The sequence below is a fragment of the Microcaecilia unicolor genome, chromosome 14 (assembly GCF_901765095.1).
Source record: "Microcaecilia unicolor chromosome 14, aMicUni1.1, whole genome shotgun sequence".
NCBI lineage: Eukaryota > Metazoa > Chordata > Amphibia > Gymnophiona > Siphonopidae > Microcaecilia > Microcaecilia unicolor.
In genome coordinates, this window is record NC_044044.1 from 17,784,621 (window position 1) to 17,810,087 (window position 25,467).

A 25,467-nucleotide genomic window follows, 5' to 3' on the forward strand; every position below is an offset into this window, starting at 1 on the left:
TGCTTTGGTAACTTAAAGATTGAGGGTTAAAAGAGGAATTGTAGATTATTGATAAAGACAGAATTTAAAAAAAAAAAAAAAAAAGTTCATTAACTAGTCTCCATACCCTTTCCCCCATAGTTTTAAAACTTGAACTTTCTGCCACAGCATTAACAGATAGCCTCTAGAAGGTACAGCAGGGCCTAGTTCAGTCTTCATTCCCACCCCTCCCCAGCTCCCTCCCACCCCTAGCACATCTCTTCATTTATAGTCAATTATTCTAATTAGAATAACAAGAGGAGAGTTTTCATTAGAGTGTTAATTACATTTAATTCATTTCTGAGAAGCAAACACTAAATAAATTACACATTATACCATATAATCTTAAGGCTCTTTATATTAATCTAATATCCCTAGTACCTTAAGAAGTTTTAATTAAACAACTGTATAATACTAAGATGCAGACAGCAGCGAAAGGGGTGCTATCCAGTCTTTTGCATTGAGTCTCACCTGTATGATTATCTCCCAGTTGGTGAGAGGTTATATGTGTGTGCTTGGTGCAAAGAGCTCCTAGCTTGCAGAGAATGCGTCCATTCTCCTGATGCTAGAGTAGCAGACTTGAAGGAGCTGAGGGAGACAGAGAGGTATATAGAGGAGTCTGGCAGCCCCTGTACTGTCTTGGCACGGAGGGGGGCGGGAGCAGCGGCGGGGATGGGGGGGAAGGGTGGAGGTTGTTTCGCGCGATGTTCCTTTCCAGGCGGCGTCCAACAATTCGACTCATATGCTTAGCCGCTCCATTCCCCCCTAATGAGTTTGCGTCAGCCCAGGGTAGGTCAAGTAATTTGTCCACCTGAGACTGGGATCGGAACCTGGGAGCGCAGATGGCACATGTCCATGTGCTCATCACGAGGTCCTGTAAACTGGTGGCGGAGGAGCAACCGGAGCCTGGGTCTGTAGGGTTATTTGAGGGGGGTGATGTCACTGAAATCCGTGGAGGAGGAGAGAGTGTGGATGAGGTTATAACCTAGCTGGCACCTTCTTCTTACCCTCCGCAAAGGGACTGATCAGAGCTTTTCAGCTTATCATGAGGTGGCAGGACATTCTTTGCAGCTCCTGTTACCCTGCCCGCTCGCTGTGTTAGGGTCATTCGTCTCCTGATCCCAATTCACAGTCTTCTCCTGATCAAATAACTCGCTAGCTGGGTCCAGTTTCAGAACCTTCCGGGATCATTTCTAACTGATTAACAGGCTTTGGAGAACAGCAGGAGAAGAAATTTGGCAGAGTACATAAGACCAGAGTCCCCAACAGTAGGAAAGCTCCTGCAACCCAGAACGAGATTGTATAGTCCCCTGTCAGATCTCGAAGCCAACCTGGAAAAGGAACAACAACAAAAAATTCAGATCCTGCAGAATTAAAACAACAACAACATGTGAACATGTGAGATTCCGTAGCCCAGTCTGCAGAGGGTTTCCCAACCCAGTCCTCGGGGAACCCCAAGCCTATATCCACACTGAATATGCATGAGATAGATTTGAATACAATGAAGGCTGTGCATGCAAACATATCTCATGCTTATTCATTGTGGATACCTTGAAAATTAGACTGAATTGGGGTTCCTCGAGGACTGAGTTGACCCCTGCCTCAGAGAATGAATCCATCCTTCAGCCTAACTGTTGAGAGATTTTATACCCCAGTGCACATATGTTTCCATCCTCTGGTCTAACCAGTGTGAGATTTCACATAGTACAGAAATAAACATAACAGCTATCAAATGACCCCCCCTCCTTCCCCCCTCAAGTTCCTGAAGGGAAACTTTCAGCTGGTCTTGGCGTTCTGTCATTTTTTTTCCGGATGTATTCTACTACCTGCAATGCTAAGGTCAAATGAAAGGAGTTATGACTACAAATCCCACAATGCACTGGAAGGTATGCGGGAATATCTGTAGTGATGAGAAGTCTCCTTCTGGAAGCAGGTCACAAATATGCACAAACCAGAGAAGGCAGAAGAGGAGGAATTTCTTACCAGATAAGGGGATTCCAAGGAGACTTCCAAAGCTCTCAATCATCTGCAGAATCCCAATTGCCCGGAAGACATTCCCGATTCCTACAATCTCCGGCAAGACGGAAAAGATCAAGGGGATCATGCCAGCAGCAAAGAATCCATACAAAATGCAGATTCCAAGGAGTGCAGCATAGCTGCTCCCTAGCGGCACCAGGATCATGGCAAAGCCCGTCACAGAAGACCAGACAGCAAACATATGAAGGAGCCGAATGTGGGCCCAATCGGCTAACCAGCCGGTGAAAATTCGGCCGCAGAGGTCAGCTCCAGCTGCAACAGAAATAACAAAGGCGGCCTGGTACTCATCAAACCCAGCACACTGGGCATGTGCCACCAGGTGAATGAACGGAACAAAGTATCCTACGCTGATCAAGGTGTTGGCCAAGACGTATTTCATGAAGGGCCAATGGGAGAGTAAGGACAAGCCAAAGAGGGAAGAGCACTGCCGTAGGCGTGTCTTGTGTTGGTTCTGCTTTGCCACCTCCTCCCCCGAAGTTGGCAGATCCTCCTTCAGGGTCAGTGGCCGGATGAGAGCTCCACAAACCATCAGGTTCAAGGTCATACCAGCCAGAATGATGAGTGCACCACGCCATGAGTAGGAGTCTATCAGGTATTGAAAGAGCGGTGAGAAGGCGGAAGAGAGCACCACACCAGTGGTGGATAGGGCGGTAGCTATCGTCCTCTTCTTCTTAAAGTAGCGGGTGACGGAAGCCATGACTGGTGTGACCACCAAGGCCCAGCCGAACCCTGTGAGAAAAAGACAGATGAAGGAGTCTTAAGCTCAAGTGATGAGAAGCCATCACAGGTTGGGTTGTCACCTGGTTCTATGCCATAAGGAATGGACTAATTACAAGCATGGATTCGCTTTAAAATGACGCTTCCCAAACCTGTCCTGAGGTTTTCAGGATATCAACAATGAATATGTATGAGACAGACTTGCATACAACGGAGCTACTTTAAGAAGTAACTTCGCATGTTGTGGGTTTATTCCGCTCTGTTTTCCATAGTGGAGGAGTAGCCTAATGGTTAGTGGAGAACCTGGAGAACTGGGTTAATTTCCCACTGAGGCCCCTTTGATCCTGGGCAGGTCACTTAACCCTCCATTGCCCCAGGTTCAAAAAAATTAGATTGTGAGCCCCCTAGGGACAGAGAAAGTATCTGCATATACTCAGTGTAAACTGCTTTGGTTGTACCACAGAAAGACAGTATATCAAATGCATGACTAGGTAGTGCACGCAAATTTATCTCACGCACATTCAATGTGGATATCCTGAAAACCCAACTTACTGGATATGTCCCAAAACAGGGGGTACCTTTTTGCTCAGTGGGTCACATATTTAATATTTAATTTAATATCCATGTTTATATCCCGCGTAACCAAGTTCAAAGAGGGTTACATCAAGCTGTAATTACAACATAATATAGCCAGTGGTGTAGCTATGGGAGGCCACAGGGGCTTGGGGGCCCCCCCCCAAATTGGCTCTGGGACCCCCGGGAGGGGGGGGCCAGAGACCAAAGTGGGGGGGGCACATTTTAGCCTGCCTCCGTCCCTCCTCCGCTGCTTTTGACCCCCCCCCCACCGCCACTGCCGCCACCATTTCCGACCCCCCCCCCACCGCCCCCGCCGCAAGGTACCTTTGTTGGTGATGGTTCCCTAACCCTGCTAGCTGAAGTGTTTATCTGTCCCGCACTGGTCTCGCACTTGTTTCCTCTCCTGTTTTCAGTGCGCCATGCTCGGTTTCATTAAAACTAGAGCGTGCACGGCGCGACTAGAAACAGGAGAAGAAACAAGTGCGAGACCAGTGTGGGAGAGATAAACACTTCAGCTGGTGGGGGTTGGGGTCAGGGACCCTCGACAGCCAAACCGTGGACCCCCACAGGGCCCCCGAGAGGGGGGGCAAAATTCCCCAGGCCCGGGTCTCCAAGGGAGCCCGGCGCCGGGGTCAGGCCACCGGCACTGCAGTCCTTGGTCTCACCTGCCTGCCTCCTCGGCTCCGGGCCCCCTTCATTCAAAGCAGCAGTCGCAGATAGAGTCACTTCTGGCCTTCCTTCCCTGTGTCCCGCCCTCGCGGAAACCGGAAGTTACATCAGCCGAGGGCGGGACACAGGGAGGGAAGGCCAGAAGAGACGCGATCTGCGACTGCCGCTTTGAATGAAGGGGGCCCAGAGCCGTGGAGGCAGGCAGGTGAGACCGCGGACTGCAGCGGAGGGGGGAGCGGTGGGGGGGCGGAGGCGGGGCGGCCTTGCCCCGGGCCCGGTCTAGTCTCTCGGCAGCCCTGGCCCCCCTGCTATGCTGCTGCTTATGAGGCTATCCTCACGTTCATCCTATGCCCCCCTCATTCCAGAGCTTCCTTTCAATTGAAGGAGACTCGCATAAAAGTTCCGAAGATTTAGCAAAACATGTTGAACAAAATCACCATATGTGGGTCTGAGTTGCAAGATATTCCAAAGGAAATACAGATTTTGACTTACAATCTTCCAGTCTTCAGAGGTTGCAGGTGGAGGGTTACATTTTAGATGTGTACTATACCTGAAAGAAGTCCAATGCATATGTACAGATGCACCAAGCTGGTGGCAAAAGAGGCGAGAAACAACCCCAACCCTGCAACCAATCCTCCAGTCATAATCACGGGACGCGCTCCATAGCGGGTACTGAGAGCACTGGCCAAGGGACCTGTGACAGACAGAAACAAAGCTGTTTCAGGACATCGCAAAACTGAATACAGGCACTACCAGGGGGTCTATTAGTTACGCCAGTCCCTCGTCTTCCAGCAGGTGGCACTATGGAAGTGTGCTTACCAATCTTTTTGTGGTTGTGACCCCATGATTACAACCGAATAAAACTCTATGACTCCCCCAGCGATGCAGAAGAATTACGCACTATGGAGAGCCCACCCAGGTTGTGACCCCATTTGTGGTCCCAATCCACAGTTTGGGAAGCTCTGTATTATAAGGAATAATGCAGAAGAGCTCTAGAGTACCTAGGGCGGGGCAGTCTGCCAGGGTGTCGGCAGTGAAGGGGTGCACATAACATGCATGCGCTGTCAGCTATGCCGGCCCCCAGCCCCAGAACAGGAAGTTGACATCTGAGGGGCCAGAGGACCGGCAGAGCCAACAGCGTTCACCTGCTCTGTGCACCCCCTTACTTGGAGGGGGGGAGTGCTGTCCAGGGGGTCGCATGCATGCTGTGCCCCCTGATTGCCATATAAGGTAGGTACGCCGGTGCAGGAGAACTGGGAGTGCTGACAGCTTGTGCAGTCTCAGCCTCTTCCAGCAGGAGGTGCCATAGGGAATGGTGCAGATTCTGACTTACAGTCTTCCAGTCTTCAGAGGCGCACGTGGAAGATTAAATTTTAGATGTGTACTAAACCTGAAAGAAGTCCAATGTATATTGCAGACTGCAATTTACCTTGCTTTGATTTATCTTTGTGTGCCTGATTGTTATTGTTGTTCGTTTCCCTCTGTGTTTCTTTTAGTTTTGTTATTGTTGTTCGTTTCCCTTTGTGTTTCTTTTAGTTTGTAAACCACTTAGCCCTGCTCTCCAGATTAAGCGGCATAGAAAGTTTGGAATAAATAAATAGGAAGCCCAGGCTGTGGAGTGCTCAAAGCTTTTACAGTCCCAGCCTCTCCCAGCAGCAGGCGCTCTCTCTCTCTGTCTTTTCCTTTGATTTTTGGTCACTGTGGCCCTGGATACTGACTCTTGCAAAGGGCTGTGTTTGCTACCTCGCGTTGCCTTTTCAGTGGCCCTTTAGGCAAGGCCTGGTGTGACCAAAGGTCCATCTTGCCCAACACCACGTCTGGAACAGCAGCAGTAGGCAGTGGGAACTCAATAGAAGTATGAACCTTGTCTATAACACCCTTAGGGGTGCTTTTACCGAACACAACTGCCGGCAGCAGGTTCCATCCACCCCCCCCCCCCTCCCCAGCGTGCGCCATTTCCAAGGCTAGTGGAAATATTTTTTAAAAATATTTTTTAAATCTTTAAAAACTATTTTTAAAAAAACCTATTTCCACAGGAGGTTACCCAGCAGTAATCGGGCAGCACCATGTCCCAGTTACCGCTGGAATGGTGCGGGAGCCCTTACCGCCAACCAGTGCTGCCCTTGAAACGGCCGCACGGCAAGTGCGAATTTACCAGAAGGCCTGCTTCTTTTTTTTGGCCCTTTTACCTGCTGTGGTAAAAGGGGCCCTGGCACAAGGCAGAAATGGACGCCAGCGCAGAGCCCCTTTTTCCCCCGCAGCTTAGTAAAAGGGCCCCTTACCGTTTTGCGCAGACGTAGTAGATGACGGCAGAAACAGGACCTGCACGGTCCATCCAGTCTGCCCAACAAGATAAACTCATATGTGCTACTTTATGTGTATACCTGACCTCAGTGCCGTAGCGAGGGCTAATGGCACCCGGGCGGGTCGTCGCTGCGCACCCCCCCCCCCCCCCCCCCCGGTTGCAGCACGGCATGACCCCCCTCCCTCTGCGGCACCCCCCCCCTCCCCGGAGCACCAACCCCCCCCCCCCCCGGACCGCATTGTTACCTGCGGGAGGGCCGATCCGCCCTGAGTGCACGTCACTCGGAGCTGCGTCGGCCCCGCTGGTTCCCTGCTCTCTGCCCCGGAACAGGAAGTAACCTGTTCCGGGGCAGAGAGAGCAGGGAACCAGCGGGGCCGGCACCCCCCGAGCGCGTGCACCAGGGGCGGACCGCCCCTCCCACCCCCCCACCCCCCTTCCTATGCCACTGCCTGACCTTGATTTGTATCTCTAGACCTTTTCACAGGTATCCGGCCACATATATAAAAGATGCAACTTCAAAAGAGGATTTTTTTTAGATAACTCTTCAATAACATTTAGTGCCTCTCACCAATTGACCTCAGCGATGTTCATTGCCAACGATAACTGTTTTATATGGCAATGTTAACAACAACATCCATCATCTTCATAGGTCAGCTACAGCGTAATTAAGCTTTCACAATCACTTTATAATTTAATTGTTTAACTTATCTTTTTTTATCTCTTTTAATTCCGTTTTTCATCGGACCCAGGGGTTATGTTGTCCGACCTACGTTTCGCTCAAACCTGAGCTGCCTCAAGGACAGTCCCCCTGAGAGCGTCTTTCAGCGCCAGCTCTGCATTAGTTTTGATCAAGGTGTCCTGTTGATTTATTAACCACTTTTTTTTGAAGGAATTCACTCAAGGGTCTTTCTCATGTCCATCTGTAGCGTATTCTGGTCCTTGCACTGCAGATCTCAGTGGATAGAAAAGTGAGGGTTGTCTAGGAGTGAAAGTGTTAATATCTAGGACCTGCTCGACAAGTTTGTCTCTTGGACACCAGCCACATCCTAGATCTAATGACACGAAGGCATTAAATCTTTACACGCACAGGAGCCAGCTCTGAGTGCTTGAGCACCCCCCAATATTGAAAGAATTCCTTGTATGTTCCCAGGGAGGGGTTATTGCCACTGAGCTTAGCACCCCTAATCATTCTGAAAAGCTGGCTCCTATACGCGCGCGCACACACACACACATCAAAAGAGAGGAGACCTAGGAGTAAGACCAGCGAATGCGCCCCGTATACTCACTGAGACACTGCTGCACGGCGATGCCGATGGAGGTGACCCAGGAGACCCGAGCGGCCAGCTCGTCAAAGTAGCGCACAAACTCCACGAAGAAAGCGCCGAAAGACCGGATCAGCCCGAAGATCAGGGCCGTCTGCACGAAGGAGCCCAACACGATCATCCAGCCCCAGCCGCCGTCCGGGGGCTCCTGGTACGCCCGGGGCCCGGGCATGATCCCTGGCTGCAAAGGAGAGCGGAGGGAGAGAGGATCAGATCCGGATTAAAGGCAGGTGGGGGAAGCTGAGCTGGGAGGTTTAAACTGCAAAGGGTAATAAAATAACCCCCTGTGGCAGCACTGCAAGCCCAGGGTCCAAGGAAGTGGTCGGATAGGGAATCTTTGTTTAATTGTCACTAGCTTCTCGGATCCTGTTTCTGCTCCCCAGGTCAGCATTCACAGCCCCTGCTGTTGGGGGGAGGGGGGGTCTCAGTCATCCTTCAGTGGTGGTGCCCAAACCGGTGCACTCTTGCGGGAGTCATGGCCTGTAGCCCTGGCCAAGTATTAGCATTGCTCAACTAGTGATGGACTCAGGAGTTAAAAATAAAGGGGGAACCCCCCCCCCCCACGTGGCTCTGAGCACTGAACTTGGGTGGCTGGCAGAGGCGGGATTGGAGCCCTAGTCTAGACAGAGGCCCGTTCCAGTGGAGCTTGCTCCTCAGGCACTGCAGTAACCCTGGCTTTTGCCAACCACAGGCAAAATGAAGCTGTGAACAATATTTTTAATTCTACGTATTTGTTCCCAGTCTGGTGTTGATCCCTGCCCTAAAGTTCAAAAAAGCAATGAGTTTAATTAGCTCCCTGGATTGATCATAAGAAATGAGGCAGCTATAAAAGAAGAGAAAAAAAAACAACCTACAAAGTTTGAAAAAGTAACAAAAGCCTCAAATGCTACACGGGATTGTGTTCTAGTCTCTGAGGGAGGATTTACCCGGGAGAGAGCAGGACTCCTGGCTTCTCTTCTAAGATCAGAGGACAACTTACCCAGGAGAGAGCAGGACTCCTGCCTCTTCTAAGATCGGAGGACAACTCTGAAGCAGGAGGAACATGGAAGGTACAAGAGGTAAAGACTGTACTGGTGCTGCAGGTGATGTGGACAAAGTCCAGGTGTAGCATGCCAAAAAGCTTTTTGTAAATTCTGTATGAAAAGCATATTCCCATTTATGATATCAGCTGAGTTGCATGCCAGTTGCTAACTGTCTTACATAATAAGGTCACTTCCAAAGGAGGAACCACATTACTCTGGAGTGCAGAGACTTGTAGCACCTGCCAGACTAATTAGTTTATTGAGATATGAGATTTTGAGGGCAAAAGCCTTTTTCAAAGAAGAGCGACTAAAATGTTAAAGGGGATAGAACTCCTCTCCTATGAGGAAAGGCTAAAGAGGTCAGGGCTCTTCAGCTTGGAAAAGAGACAGATGTGAAGCGTCTGTTCACGCTTTCCAAAAATACTAGGACTAGGGGGCATGCGATGAAACTACAGTGTAGTAAATTTAAAACAAATCGGAGAAAATATTTCTTCACCCAACGCATAATTAAACTCTGGAATTCGTTGCCGGAGAACGTGGTGAAGGCGGTTAGTTTGGCAGAGTTTAAAAAGGGGTTGGACGGTTTCCTAAAGGACAAGTCCATAAACTGCTACTAAATGGACTTGGGAAAAATCCACAATTCCGGGAATAACATATATAGAATATTTGTACGTTTGGGAAGCTCGCCAGGTGCCCTTGGCCTGCATTGGCCGCTGTCGTGGACAGGATGCTGGGCTCGATGGACCCTTGGTCTTTTCCCAGTGTGGCTTTACTTATGTACTTATATGATTGAGGTCTACAAAATCCTGAGTGGTGTTGAACAGAAGTAAATCGATTTTTTTTACTCCTTGCAAAAGTACAAAGACTAGGGGACACTCAGGAAGTTACATGGAAATACTTTTAAAACAAATAGGAGGAAATATTTTTTCACTCAGCCAATAGTTAAACTCTAGAACTCTTTGCTGGAGGAGGTGGTAACAGCAGTTATCTGGGTTTTAAAAAGGTTTGGACAAATTCCTGGAGGAAAAGTCCATAGTCTGCTATTGAGACAGACATGGGAAGCAACTGCTTTCCCTGGGATTTGTAGTATGGAATGTTGCTACTGTGAGATTCTGAATGGAATCTTGCTATTCTTTGGGGTTCTACATGGAATGTTGCTACTCTGAAATTCTACATGGAATCTTGTCACTCTTTAGGATTCCAGAATCTTGCTATTCTTTGGGGTTCTACGTGGAATGTTGCTACTCTTTCAGATTCTGCATGGAATCTTGTCACTCTTTAGGATTCCAGAATCTTATTTCAGTAAGCTAAAGCACCCTAAAGAACTTGAAGGAGTCAGATTTCCTGATTTTGCTATGTACATTAAAGTCGCTATCTTGCGTGCTGCCTGTTTGTGGAATCAGGAATATTCTGATGATGGTGGTCCTTGCTGGCTCTTTTTGGTACCAAAGGTACAGAAAAGCTGGTGACACCTATGCACTTACTGATCTTGTGGGAACTACAGGTATTAACGTACAGCGAAGGGCGACGAAAATGATAGTGGGGATGGGACGACTTTCCTATGAAGAGAGGCTGAGAAGGCTAGGGCTTTTCAGCTTGGAGAAGAGACGGCTGAGGGGAGATATGATAGAAGTGTATAAAATAATGAGTGGAATGGATCGGGTGGATGTGAAGCGACTGTTCACGCTATCCAAAAATACTAGGACTAGAGGGCATGAGTTGAAGCTACAGTGTGGTAAATTTAAAACGAATCGGAGAAAATTTTTCTTCACCCAACGTGTAATTAGACTCTGGAATTCGTTGCCAGAGAACGTGGTACGGGCGGTTAGCTTGACGGAGTTTAAAAAGGGGTTAGATAGATTCCTAAAGGACAAGTCCATAGACCGCTATTAAATGGACTTGGAAAAATTCCGCATTTTTAGGTATAACTTGTCTGGAATGTTTTTACGTTTGGGGAGCGTGCCAGGTGCCCTTGACCTGGATTGGCCACTGTCGGTGACAGGATGCTGGGCTAGATGGACCTTTGGTCTTTCCCAGTATGGCACTACTTATGTACTTATGTACTTATGTACTTATCAGTGGCTGGTTTTGAGAACAACTTTCCAGACCATAAAACAATTAGATTTTGACCTTTCCCATTTCCATGTTTGATCATTTTGATGCCCCGCCATGGGGTACTCTCCATATTCGTATTGGCAAGGGCCTTGTTTTCTGATCTAGTCGGGCTCACCTTGTCATTTGGAGACTGAGAGATATTCTATTTTTATTTTTATCTCATTTGTACCCCACAGTTTCCCAACAGTGTCAGGCTCAATGTGGCTTACAATGCACTGCAGAGGCAGACGCCAATGCTGTAAAACGAAGCTAATACAGCAGGAGACCTACAAGGGATAATAAGGAAGAGTAGGAATGGACAGAAGGTGAAGGGAAACTTTGAGGGAAGGGGGATGTGTCCAAATGTCTCTAGATCAATGCGCTTCCAGCAGTGGAAGAGGCCATGGGATAAGCACTTCTGAACAACATGGTCTTCAGAGATTTCCGGAAAGTTAGATGATCTGTGATGGTTTTTATGGTCCTCGGCAAAGAATTCCAAAGCTGAGTGCGAATGAAAGAGAAGGAGGTAGCATACGTAGACTTGTACCAGTCAAGGCGATCGCCTAAATCGGTGTGGAAATAGATACAATATGATATTAGGGTTGGGTAAAACTAGTATATTCGGGTGTCTAGGGATAAAGGATAGGAAGTAATACATATTGTCCAGTACAGCTTGAGGTTTGCTGTGTTGCAGATTGGAGGCATCTAGGTTTGATTGGTGGGGAATGCTTTTCGGAATAGGTAGGTCTTTAATGATCTCCTGAAGTCTAGGTGGTCGTAAATTGATTTCACAGACCTTGGGAGTATATTCCATAGTTGCGTACTTACAGTGGGGGAAATAAGTATTTGATCCCTTGCTGATTTTGTAAGTTTGCCCACTGACAAAGACATGAGCAGCCCATAATTGAAGGGTAGGTTATTGGTAACAGTGAGAGATAGCACATCACAAATTAAATCCGGAAAATCACATTGTGGAAAGTATATGAATTTATTTGCATTCTGCAGAGGGAAATAAGTATTTAATCCCTCTGGCAAACAAGACCTAATACTTGGTGGCAAAACCCTTGTTGGCAAGCACAGCGGTCAGACGTCTTCTGTAGTTGATGATGAGGTTGGCACACATGTCAGGAGGAATTTTGGTCCACTCCTCTTTGCAGATCATCTCTAAATCATTAAGAGTTCTGGGCTGTCGCTTGGCAACTCGCAGCTTCAGCTCCCTCCATAAGTTTTCAATGGGATTAAGGTCTGGTGACTGGCTAGGCCACTCCATGACCCTAATGTGCTTCTTCCTGAGCCACTCCTTTGTTGCCTTGGCTGTATGTTTGGGTCATTGTCGTGCTGGAAGACCCAGCCACGACCCATTTTTAAGGCCCTGGCGGAGGGAAGGAGGTTGTCACTCAGAATTGTACGGTACATGGCCCCATCCATTCTCCCATTGATGCGGTGAAGTAGTCCTGTGCCCTTAGCAGAGAAACACCCCCAAAACATAACATTTCCACCTCCATGCTTGACAGTGGGGACGGTGTTCTTTTGGTCATAGGCAGCATTTCTCTTCCTCCAAACACGGCGAGTTGAGTTCATGCCAAAGAGCTCAATTTTTGTCTCATCTGACCACAGCACCTTCTCCCAATCACTCTTGGCATCATCCAGGTGTTCACTGGCAAACTTCAGACGGGCCGTCACATGTGCCTTCCGGAGCAGGGGGACCTTGCGGGCACTGCAGGATTGCAATCCGTTATGTCGTAATGTGTTACCAATGGTTTTCGTGGTGACAGTGGTCCCAGCTGCCTTGAGATCATTGACAAGTTCCCCCCTTGTAGTTGTAGGCTGATTTCTAACCTTCCTCATGATCAAGGATACCCCACGAGGTGAGATTTTGCGTGGAGCCCCAGATCTTTGTCGATTGACAGTCATTTTGTACTTCTTCCATTTTCTTACTATGGCACCAACAGTTGTCTCCTTCTCGCCCAGCGTCTTACTGATGGTTTTGTAGCCCATTCCAGCCTTGTGCAGGTGTATGATCTTGTCCCTGACATCCTTAGACAGCTCCTTGCTCTTGGCCATTTTGTAGAGGTTAGAGTCTGACTGATTCACTGAGTCTGTGGACAGGTGTCTTTCATACAGGTGACCATTGCCAACAGCTGTCTGTCATGCAGGTAACGAGTTGATTTGGAGCATCTACCTGGTCTGTAGGGGCCAGATCTCTTACTGGTTGGTGGGGGATCAAATACTTATTTCCCTCTGCAGAATGCAAATAAATTCATATACTTTCCACAATGTGATTTTCCGGATTTAATTTGTGATGTGCTATCTCTCACTGTTACCAATAACCTACCCTTCAATTATGGGCTGCTCATGTCTTTGTCAGTGGGCAAACTTACAAAATCAGCAAGGGATCAAATACTTATTTCCCCCACTGTATGTAGGAGAAGTTTGATGCGTAGGTTAATTTGTATCTAAGATCTTTGCCGCTCGGGTAATGGAGATTTAGGTAGGTGCGTGATACTCTAGTTCTGTTTCTGTTCGGAATGTCAATCAGGTCGACCATGTATCCTGGGGCTTCACCGTCAATAATCTTGTGGACCAAGGTGCAGATTTTGAAGGTGATACGTTCTTTGATAGGGAGCCAATGTAGTTTTTCTCAGAGGGGGTTGGCAGATTCGAAACGTGATTTACCGAATATCAACCTGGCTGTCGTGTTGTGGGCTGTCTGGAGTTTCTTTATGAGTTGTTTTTTGCATCCCGCGTATATTCCGTTGCAGTAATCTGCGTGGCTCATTACCATTGATAGTATTAGGTTACGGAAAACTTCTCTCGGTAAGAAAGGTTTTATACTTTTAAGCTTCCACATTGAATTAAACATTTTCTTTATAGTTGAGTTTACTTGGCTCTCAAGTGTGAGATTGCGGTCAATTGTAGCCTAGTATTTTGAGGCTGTCTGAGATAGGGAGGGTGTGATCTGGTGTATTTAATGTTGTGGGTTTATATTTGTTATGTATGGATGAGAGGATGAGGCAGTGTTTTTTTCAGTGTTTAATTTCAGTTGGAATGAATTTGCCCATGAGTCCATGATGTCCAAACCACATTTGATTTCATTGGTGATTTCTGTTAGGCCGTGTTTGAAAGGGATATAGATTGTGACATCATCTGCAAATATGAATGGATGAAGGTTTTGGTTGGCTAGGGACTTGGCCCTCATTATGTTGAATAGTATTGGTGAGAGTGGAGATCCTTGAGGTACTCCATAGTCTGCTTTCCATGGTGGTGATATGTAGGATATGGTCTTTTTTCTCATCAGGCTTTTAAATGTTTACAGTTGAAACAATGCTTGAACCGGTCTCAGAACTTTAAGCTATCAAATTTATTGGATGCTGAGTCAGGAATAACCTTATTTTTACGATTATTGGGCTGCACAAAGCATATTATTTCTCAAATATATAAGCATTTGATATGTCGTCATTCTCGCAAATCATTGACCCTTTAGGCTCTCTGGGAGCGGAATTGAAAGTGATTTTAAGTGTATCTGTCGCGGCCCTGATGCCACTCTGGTGTAGGTGAGCTCTCGAGTTCTCCCGAGCTCCACTAGGCCCAGAAGATAACCGAGCACCCCGACTCTTCACCCGCGGCGACCGCCGTTCACCGAGGGTTGAGCCCTCAGCTGCGGGCGGCCAGCAGGACTGCTGGAACCACGGGGTGACGGCTGGCCTGGCTGGATGTGGATACAGAGTCCTTGGTAACGTGGCTTAGACGGGCGGCTAGCTGACAACTGGAACGTGTGCTGAAGTGGCAAGTACTAGCGAGACGGCTAGTTGTTCTGACGGGCAGACTCCGTCTAGGAAATGGCTAGCAGGACGGCTAGCTGGCATGAGAAACAAACACAGTCTTGGAAATGGCTAGCAGGACGGCTAGCTGGCATGAGAAACAAACATAGTCTTGGAAATGGCTAGCAGGACGGCTAGCTGGCATGAGAAACAAACACAGTCTTGGAAATGGCTAGCAGGACGGCTAGCTGGCCTGAGAAACAAACACAGTCTTGGAAATGGCTAGCAGGACGGCTAGCTGGCCTGAGAAACAAACACAGTCCTGGAAATGGCTAGCAGGACGGCTAGCTGTCACGAGGAACAACCACAGGCTTGGAATTCACTAGCAGGCCGGCTAGCAGTCACGAGAAACAAACACAGGCTTGGAATTCGCTAGCTGGACGGCTAGCAGTCACGAGGAACAAACACAGGCTTGGAATTCGCTAGCTGGACGGCTAGCAGTCACGGGGAACAAACACAGACTTGGAATTCGCTAGCTGGACGGCTAGCAGTCACGAGGAACAAACACAGCCTTGGAATTCGCTAGCTGGACGGCTAGCAGTCACGAGGAACAAACACAGGCTTGGAAATCTTCGCAGGATGGCTTCAAACAAGAAAACGGAAGCATTGGTTCCCTTCCATGCTTCCGTTTAAATCCCCCGCTCGTCCTGGCTGGGGAACAGCTGTGGCCAATCCTCGGTGCCCCAGCCTGCAGCGGGACCCGGATTGGTCCCTCCGTCCAATGGGCGGAGTTCCTAGGGGGAAGCGCCAATCCGGCGCGTGTGGGCGGAGCCTCCTCGCTGGTCCTGCTGCAGCGAGGAGGACGCCGCCGCCGGCGCCGCCATCTTGGCCGGCGGATCCTCTTCTCCGAGACCGGCGCTGGTTCTCCTGGGTCGCCGGCCTCGGAGCAACCCGTAGTCGCCGCGATCCCCGTGGCCGCCCCTCCCCGTCGACCCGCGCTCCCCGGGCGCCCCAGCCTCCCGCTCCGGCCCGCGGAGTGCCAGGTAAGGGCCTGGAACGGGACAGTATCCTCCCCGGAAGACCCCTTCCTCCGGGGCCCGGGTTTGGACGGATATTGGGTGTGGAAGGCTTTGACCAGTTCTGGAGCATGAACATTAGCCACGGGCTCCCAGGAATTATCCTCGGGGCCAAACGATTTCCAGGATAGCAAATAATACAGTCTTCCCCGCCGCCACTTGGAGTCGAGAATCTCTCCTACCTCGTACTCCGGGTCTGGAGCCACCTGGAGATCCTTCTCCTGGGCTGGAGGCGGGTGCCACCTGGACTCCCGAAACCTCTTCAGTAGTGAGATATGGAAGGCGTTATGCACTCGTAGGGTGGCGGGTAGCCGCAATCGATATGTTACTGGCCCAATTCGTTCTTGGATTGCATAGGGTCCCGCGTATCGCTGTCCCAGTCTTCGGGAAGATCCTCGGAGTCTCAGGTGTTTCGTGCTTAACCAGACCCTTTGTCCTGGTTGGAGCACGGGGGCGGGCCGCCGGTGGCGGTCAGCAAAAAGCTTGTCCTTGGTCGTGGTCTTCTGTAATTGTTCCCTGGCCATCCTCCAGACCTTTTGTAGGTCGGCTACTACTTGATCCCCAGCCGGGGTCATGGCGGTAGTCGGGAACGGCCCTGGAAGCCGTGGATGTCGTCCATATACCAGGAAGAACGGGGACTGTCCTGAGGATGAATGGTCACTTTGGTTATAGGCGAACTCGGCCCATGGAAGTAGAGAAACCCAGTTATCTTGTCGTTGGTTGACAAAGGCCCTTAAGAAGTTTTTCAGGGTTTGGTTTAACCTCTCAACCATACCATTGGTTTGAGGATGGTACGCGGATGAAAAATGATTCTCCATCCCCAAGGCCTTGCATAAACCTCTCCAGAAGCGAGAGGTGAATTGGGGCCCGCGGTCACTGATAACCCGAGTGGGCAGTCCATGTAGTCGAAAGATGTGGTGAATGAACGCTTGAGCTAGCGAGGCTGCTGTCGGAATACCTGTGAAGGGAACAAAGTGAGCCATTTTAGAGAAGCGGTCTATCACCACCCAGACCACAGTATGTCCCTGGGAACGAGGTAAGTCCGTGATAAAGTCCATGGATATCTCTGACCAAGGGCTGGTCGGTATGGTTGTAGGTCTCCCAAGGGGGGTCCTCCTACTGGCTTGGTTCGGGCACATACTGGGCACGAGGTAACAAACTGGAGGATATCTCGTCTCATCTGTGGCCATCGATATTGTCTCGAGATGAACCGGAGTGTCTTTTGGTACCCGAAGTGCCCGGCCCACCTAGACGAGTGCCCCCAGTGCAGAACCCTCTTCCGGTCTGCGGCCGCCACGAATCTCTGGACTTGGGCAACCTCCCCTGTGGCCGCCCTGAGACACGCGGGGTCTAACATAGGATGAGTCTCCTTAGTCTCCTCTGGTACTTCAAAGGCCCGGGAGAGCGCATCTGCCGGGGTGTTCTGGGAGGCCGCCCGGAACACTAGCTGAAAATGAAACCTAGAAAAGAATAATGACCACCGGGCCTGTCGGGGATTCAGCCGCTGGGCCTCTTGGAGGTATAGGAGATTCTTATGATCCGTGATGACCGTGAACCGGTGTTCCGCTCCTTCCAGTAAGTGTCTCCACTCTTGCAGTGCGAGTTTCAAGGCCAAGAGTTCTCTATCCCCAACCGTATAATTCCGCTCGGCTGGAGAGAATTTACGTGAAAAGAAGGAGCACGGTTGACGCCGGCCCTCGGGGTTGATCTGTGAAATGACTGCCCCGGCCCCTAGAGCGGATGCGTCCACCTCTACCGTGAAGGGCTTCTCAGGGTCGGGGGTCAGCAGAATGGACGCGGACTCAAAGGCCTCTTTGACCTGCTGGAACGCCGCTTGCGCCTCTAGCGGCCAATCCCTGACCCTTGCGTCCTTATGGGTGAGCTCCGTCAACGGGGTGGTCAACCGGGAATACTGGGGAATAAATTGGCGATAATAATTTGCGAAGCCCAGGAATCGTTGTAATGCCTTCAGACCCCTCGGTTGCGGCCACTCTCGAATGGCTTGGAGTTTGTCTGGTTCCATCTTTAACCCCCCTGGAAGCAGGATATGCCCCAAAAATGGTAAAGACCGCTGATGGAAGGCGCACTTACTCAGCTTCGCAAATAGATGGGCTTGACGTAGGCGGTACAGCACCGCGCGTACATGGCCCGGATGCTCCCTGGGATCCTTGGAGTAAATGAGGATGTCGTCCAGATATACAATCACCGTGGAATTGAGTAAGTCTTCTAGCACACTATTGATAAGCCGTTGAAACACCGCAGGGGCATTACAGAGACCGAATGGCATTACCCGATATTCAAAATGCCCCTCATGGGTATTGAAGGCCGTCTTCCATTCATCCCCTGACCGGATTCGTACTAGATTGTAGGCTCCCCGCAAATCCAACTTCGTGAAGATCTGAGCTCCTTGCAGTCTGTCCAAGAGCTCGGGAATGAGTGGTAACGGGAACCGGTCCTTCACGGTGATGGCATTTAATCCCCGATAGTCAATACAAGGTCTCAAAGTTCCGTCCTTCTTGGTAACAAAAAAAAACCCCGCCCCGGCTGGGGATGTAGATGGCTGAATGAACCCCTTCCGTAGATTCTCCTGGATATAATCTCGCATAGCCTTGACTTCTCCTCGGGACAGTTTGTACGGGCGGCCCCGTGGAGGTACCGTATCAGTCTTCAGGTTAATAGCACAGTCAAACGACCTATGCGGCGGTAATACCTCCGCCTCCTTGGAACTAAACACATCAGCAAAGTCTTTATAATCCATAGGCAGGGAGCCCAGTTCACTGGGTCCCTCCCCGGGCAACGTATTTAAAGCCGGACAGCTGCCAGCCCGACCCTTACAACAGGTCTCTTGACAGGAGTTGCCCCAAGCTTGAATCTTTCCTCCGGTCCAGTCGATAACCGGGTTATGATATCGTAGCCATGGCAATCCCAGAACCACCGGGTGGATGGTCCGGGATAGTACTAAGAATTCGGCCTCCTCCCGATGGCCCTCCCCCACTTGCAGGCCCAACAAAGGCGTGATCTCAGTGACCGGCTGGGGAAGGGTAGTTCCCTGGATGGAGGTTATCCGCAGCGTTGGTTTCCGGGGGAGCGTGGGCCAGCCCAGTTGCTGCAGCAGTTCGAGCCCAATAAAGTTGCCCCCAGACCCCGAGTCCACCAAGGCTCGGGTCTGAACCGTGGCCTCCTGCCACCGTAAGGTCACTGATAAGATGAGCAAGGTGTCCTGTAGGGGAGCGGAGTGCCCCAAGAACCCTCCCCTCAGGGTGCCTTGGGGAGCGCATTTCCCGGCCGGAGGGAACACGTCCGGAGGAAATGCCCAGCCTGCCCACAATAGAAGCACAGTCCCTTAGACTGTCGTTGCTGTCTCTCGGCGGGGGTCAACCGTTGCCGACCCATTACCATGGGCTCCTCCCCGGGCTCCGTAGAGTCCCGGTTCGCCTGGCGAGACGACGGCCCTTTGCTCGTCTTGGAGGCCCCTCGTATCCACTTCTGCCGCTCCACCCGGTCTCTGGCTCGCTCCTGGAATCGAGTGTCCACCCGGATACAGAGTGAGATGAAGGCATCCAATGGTCCGGGAATCTCTCGTCCCGCTAATTCATCCTTGATTCGTTCGTGTAATCCCTCCCTAAAAATGGCCATCAGGGACTCCGGATCCCACCGCAGCTCCGCGGCTAAGGTACGAAACCGGATGGCATAGTCGGCCACTGTACCCTCTCCCTGATGAATCCGGAGCAGCTCCGAGGCCACCGAGGAGGGTCTTCCCGGAATGTCAAACACCATCCGGAACCGGCGCTGAAATTCGCTATAATCCCCCAAAATGGGATCATGTTGTTCGTCCAGAGGGACCACCCAGTCCCGTGCCTTTCCCGCACAAAGGCCCATAACGTAGCCTACCTTACTTTGATCTGAAGCAAAGGCCTCCGGTTGCATCCGGAAGGCCAGATTACACTGATGGAGGAACCCTCGACAACCCTCCGGGTTCCCATCGTATCGTGCTGGCTCAGGGAACCGAGGTCCCACATGGAACCCTCCCATACGGGGAGCTGCTGCGGCCTCTTGGACCGCAGCGGCCTGGTTCTGTACCTGAAGCGTGGAAAGTTGAGAACATACATTCTGGAGGGCCCCAGACAGGGCATTAAGCTGTTCCTGTTGCTGCTGGAGAACCTTGGCCAGGTCCCGTAGATCAGGTTGCGTCGGCGAGCTCATGGCTTCCGTTTTCTGTCGCGGCCCTGATGCCACTCTGGTGTAGGTGAGCTCTCGAGTTCTCCCGAGCTCCACTAGGCCCAGAAGATAACCGAGCACCCCGACTCTTCACCCGCGGCGACCGCCGTTCACCGAGGGTTGAGCCCTCAGCTGCGGGCGGCCAGCAGGACTGCTGGAACCACGGGGTGACGGCTGGCCTGGCTGGATGTGGATACAGAGTCCTTGGTAACGTGGCTTAGACGGGCGGCTAGCTGACAACTGGAACGTGTGCTGAAGTGGCAAGTACTAGCGAGACGGCTAGTTGTTCTGACGGGCAGACTCCGTCTAGGAAATGGCTAGCAGGACGGCTAGCTGGCATGAGAAACAAACACAGTCTTGGAAATGGCTAGCAGGACGGCTAGCTGGCATGAGAAACAAACACAGTCTTGGAAATGGCTAGCAGGACGGCTAGCTGGCCTGAGAAACAAACACAGTCTTGGAAATGGCTAGCAGGACGGCTAGCTGGCCTGAGAAACAAACACAGTCCTGGAAATGGCTAGCAGGACGGCTAGCTGTCACGAGGAACAACCACAGGCTTGGAATTCACTAGCAGGCCGGCTAGCAGTCACGAGAAACAAACACAGGCTTGGAATTCGCTAGCTGGACGGCTAGCAGTCACGGGGAACAAACACAGACTTGGAATTCGCTAGCTGGACGGCTAGCAGTCACGAGGAACAAACACAGCCTTGGAATTCGCTAGCTGGACGGCTAGCAGTCACGAGGAACAAACACAGGCTTGGAAATCTTCGCAGGATGGCTTCAAACAAGAAAACGGAAGCATTGGTTCCCTTCCATGCTTCCGTTTAAATCCCCCGCTCGTCCTGGCTGGGGAACAGCTGTGGCCAATCCTCGGTGCCCCAGCCTGCAGCGGGACCCGGATTGGTCCCTCCGTCCAATGGGCGGAGTTCCTAGGGGGAAGCGCCAATCCGGCGCGTGTGGGCGGAGCCTCCTCGCTGGTCCTGCTGCAGCGAGGAGGACGCCGCCGCCGGCGCCGCCATCTTGGCCGGCGGATCCTCTTCTCCGAGACCGGCGCTGGTTCTCCTGGGTCGCCGGCCTCGGAGCAACCTGTAGTCGCCGCGATCCCCGTGGCCGCCCCTCCCCGTCGACCCGCGCTCCCCGGGTGCCCCAGCCTCCCGCTCCGGCCCGCGGAGTGCCAGGTAAGGGCCCGGAACGGGACAGTATCCTAATGGTCTAAATTCTAGTCAAAGTGTAATCATCCTCTTTGATCATGACCGATTCTACATTCACTCTACTTTGTTTCACTCTACTTTGTTTTTCATAAGGCCATTTGGACTCCAATCAAGACACTTGCAGTCAAATCCAATACTTCTTCCAATTGTTGGAGATGTCAAAGCAGTATGGGTACTTTTCAACATATGATATATGACTGCACTAATTTATCTTCCTTCTGGTCCAATGTTTGGTCTATGGTCATATCCTTCTGATACGTGACTCTTTATCTTATACTACCATAATGCTACATGTGATAGTGAATGACTCCATGGTCTTGATGAAGATCAACAAACGTTACTGGACATTATGGTCGTCATGGCACTAAAAGTGAGATTAAGTCATTGGAAGACTCCTTGGCAGTGTCTATCAATGGTGGGATTATTTGGATATTATCTTGCAGACAATGCTGTGCACTTGCTCAACACAATACATTATGAGCATCACTGATATTATTGAGAGTCTTGACTGATTTTGTCATACCCTTGGGTTTTTTTTTTTTTTTTACAAATCTGTCTGTATGATCAAGTGCTGAGAGCACAGAATAGGCCCGCCAAGAAAGGGGTGAGCAGGATTCCCTCGGGGCCAGACTCCAAGGAGGGCCTGGCACCAACACCTCCCCACCACCACCACTGCAGCAATGATTGAGAGAGAAGAGAGGCTTCTGGTGGCTGGGTTATCGCATTATTTCTGCTCTGCCGGCCACAGGTTCTTCTTCCTGCCATGCGGAAACAGGAAGTTACGTTATAGGAGGCGGGACGTAGCAGGAAGAAAGAGCCGTGGCCGGCAGAGCAGAATTCACATGATAATCCAGCACAGGAGCAGGAAGCCTCCCTTCACGCCGAAGAAGCAGCAGAAGGACTGGCACAGGACAGGAGCAAAAATGATGTGGCGGGGCTGATTGTTTGCCCCAGTCTCGGCTGTGTCTCTCAGCGGCCCTGGCGCAGAAGTGTAACAGCTACAGCCTTAGGCTCCAGTTTCACCTGGTCAGTCACTTCTCACATTTCTGCCTCACCTACTGTAAGCAGAGGTCGCTAGCCCTAAGGCTCGGCATGCTTCGTATTGTGACCAAAGCCCAGACCCAACTTAATTTACTACTTCTTACGATATAGCCAAATCCATGGACCATTACTGTACTTTTTTACTACATCTGTTGCTTTATATTCAGGTTACTTACAGGATTACTATTATGTTGTCTATTTGCATTTTAATTTTTCAACATTGTGTAAGCCACATTGAGCCTGCAATTAAGTGGGAAAATGTGGGGTATAAATGTGTTAACTAAATAATGGGTAATCACCTGTTCCTTTTGGAAGCTGTAATAATAAATGTGTAGTGTGCCAGTTAAAGGAGTAGCTTAACGGTTAAGCAGGAAACCAGGACTCAAATCCTACTGCTAATCCTTTATTACTTGTGGTAAGTCACTTAACCTCTGTTAGCTCAAGTACAGACTTAGGGGGTAATATTTAATCCTTGACAGTTGGTGGTTTTTAAGCCGTGGAGGCTGAATTAGAATTTATTCTTTTTTTATCCAGGGCCAGGTTACAATAAAACATTTATAAAAATATAAACAAATACAGAAAACCTTAAAAGATCACAAGTACATCAACAATCAGTATTATAAAAAGCAGGGGCGTAGCCAGACCTCAGCGGGAAGGGGGTCCAGAGCCCGAGGCGGGAGGGGCACAGTTTAGCCTGTCGCCGACCCACTCGCCACTTTCGAACCCCCTCGCTGCCCGTCCCCTGCCACTTTCGACCCCCCCTCCCACCGCCGACCCTCCTCCGTCGCCGTCAGGTACCTTTGCTGGTGGGGGTCCCCAACCCCCGCCAGTTGAAGTCTTCTTCAGGACTCACAGAAACAGATCAGTGAACGCACCGGAGACCGGCACGGAAGACGACTTCAGCTGGCGGAGGTTGGGGACCCCCGCTAGCAAAGATGACTGGCGGTGGTGGGGGAGAGTCAGCGGTGGGAGGGGGGGGTCAAAAGTAGAGGGGGCCAGGGCTAAATCTGTGGGGGCCACCTAGCTATGCCCCCGATAAAAAGGCTTTAAACAAAAGCTTTTACACATCTGAAATGCTGATTTACTGGTTTGACATTTAAGCCACAGTGGCAGACTGTGTCATTCAATGGGCTCTCTAATGGAATACAGTGGGGGAAATAAGTATTTGATCCCTTGCTGATTTTGTAAGTTTGCCCACTGACAAAGACATGAGCAGCCCATAATTGAAGGGTAGGTTATTGGTAACAGTGAGAGATAGCACATCACAAATTAAATCCGGAAAATCACATTGTGGAAAGTATATGAATTTATTTGCATTCTGCAGAGGGAAATAAGTATTTGATCCCTCTGGCAAACAAGACCTAATACTTGGTGGCAAAACCCTTGTTGGCAAGCACAGCGGTCAGACGTCTTCTGTAGTTGATGATGAGGTTTGCACACATGTCAGGAGGAATTTTGGTCCACTCCTCTTTGCAGATCATCTCTAAATCATTAAGAGTTCTGGGCTGTCGCTTGGCAACTCGCAGCTTCAGCTCCCTCCATAAGTTTTCAATGGGATTAAGGTCTGGTGACTGGCTAGGCCACTCCATGACCCTAATGTGCTTCTTCCTGAGCCACTCCTTTGTTGCCTTGGCTGTATGTTTTGGGTCATTGTCGTGCTGGAAGACCCAGCCACGACCCATTTTTAAGGCCCTGGCGGAGGGAAGGAGGTTGTCACTCAGAATTGTACGGTACATGGCCCCATCCATTCTCCCATTGATGCGGTGAAGTAGTCCTGTGCCCTTAGCAGAGAAACACCCCCAAAACATAACATTTCCACCTCCATGCTTGACAGTGGGGACGGTGTTCTTTGGGTCATAGGCAGCATTTCTCTTCCTCCAAACACGGCGAGTTGAATTCATGCCAAAGAGCTCAATTTTTGTCTCATCTGACCACAGCACCTTCTCCCAATCACTCTCGGCATCATCCAGGTGTTCACTGGCAAACTTCAGACGGGCCGTCACATGTGCCTTCCGGAGCAGGGGGACCTTGCGGGCACTGCAGGATTGCAATCCGTTATGTCGTAATGTGTTACCAATGGTTTTCGTGGTGACAGTGGTCCCAGCTGCCTTGAGATCATTGACAAGTTCCCCCCTTGTAGTTGTAGGCTGATTTCTAACCTTCCTCATGATCAAGGATACCCCACGAGGTGAGATTTTGCGTGGAGCCCCAGATCTTTGTCGATTGACAGTCATTTTGTACTTCTTCCATTTTCTTACTATGGCACCAACAGTTGTCTCCTTCTCGCCCAGCGTCTTACTGATGGTTTTGTAGCCCATTCCAGCCTTGTGCAGGTGTATGATCTTGTCCCTGACATCCTTAGACAGCTCCTTGCTCTTGGCCATTTTGTAGAGGTTAGAGTCTGACTGATTCACTGAGTCTGTGGACAGGTGTCTTTCATACAGGTGACCATTGCCGACAGCTGTCTGTCATGCAGGTAACGAGTTGATTTGGAGCATCTACCTGGTCTGTAGGGGCCAGATCTCTTACTGGTTGGTGGGGGATCAAATACTTATTTCCCTCTGCAGAATGCAAATAAATTCATATACTTTCCACAATGTGATTTTCCGGATTTAATTTGTGATGTGCTATCTCTCACTGTTACCAATAACCTACCCTTCAATTATGGGCTGCTCATGTCTTTGTCAGTGGGCAAACTTACAAAATCAGCAAGGGATCAAATACTTATTTCCCCCACTGTAGGTACCCAGCTTCGTGAGTTCCAAACGCACATGCTGTAATGCAGGAATTATAAGCATATGCTGGTGCGCAGAACGCCAAGGATCGAGATGACATATACCGCTGCACAGCAGTTTTCAAGAATTAAGCCTGGATATTCAATACTGGGGCATCTCCAGGTTCTGGCATTGAATATCGGGGTCAGTGGAGTCCCCCAGCAGTTGACCAAGAAACAGATGAAATTTAGACTAGTGCCCATTAGCCCTGTGGCTAAAATTCGGACCGTCTTTTTGCTATGCCAAACTGTATGCGCTTACTTAGCTGGCTAGTGAACCGAATACAAACCTGGTCCTGGAAGGACCCCAGCCAGTCAGGTTTTCAGGATATCCACAATAAATATTCATGAGAGAGATTTGTAGGTACTGTCTCCACTGCATGCAAATCTCTGTCATGAATATTCATTGTAGATATCCTGAAAGCCTGACTGGCTGGGGTGCCTCCAGGTTTGGAAACCACTGAACTGGTTAACTGCTGGCTCTGCCCATGGATCACCCTAGCACTCATTGAACAGTGCTGTGGCAGTGACAGCCAGGCCAGGTGCTAACGATTGTCGGTGGCTGGTTTGCTCAGTGTACTTTATGCAGGGAGTCTCTCCCGCTTGCTTAAAGCACACTCAAAAGTC

The 25,467-nt window shown here is 50.1% G+C and overlaps 1 protein-coding gene across 1 annotated transcript; it reads right to left on the reverse strand.

The window, feature by feature from the left end:
* Window positions 1-750: 750 nt before the first annotated feature.
* On the reverse strand, window positions 751-8,671 carry LOC115457964 (monocarboxylate transporter 13-like). The gene is given in 6 exon segments (XM_030187693.1): window positions 751-1,196; window positions 1,198-1,349; window positions 2,002-2,784; window positions 4,568-4,711; window positions 7,609-7,825; window positions 8,624-8,671. Coding segments are annotated over 5 exon segments (1,422 nt in total). The 5' UTR covers window positions 7,817-7,825; window positions 8,624-8,671; the 3' UTR covers window positions 751-1,061.
* Between the last annotated feature and the right edge of the window lie 16,796 nt (window positions 8,672-25,467).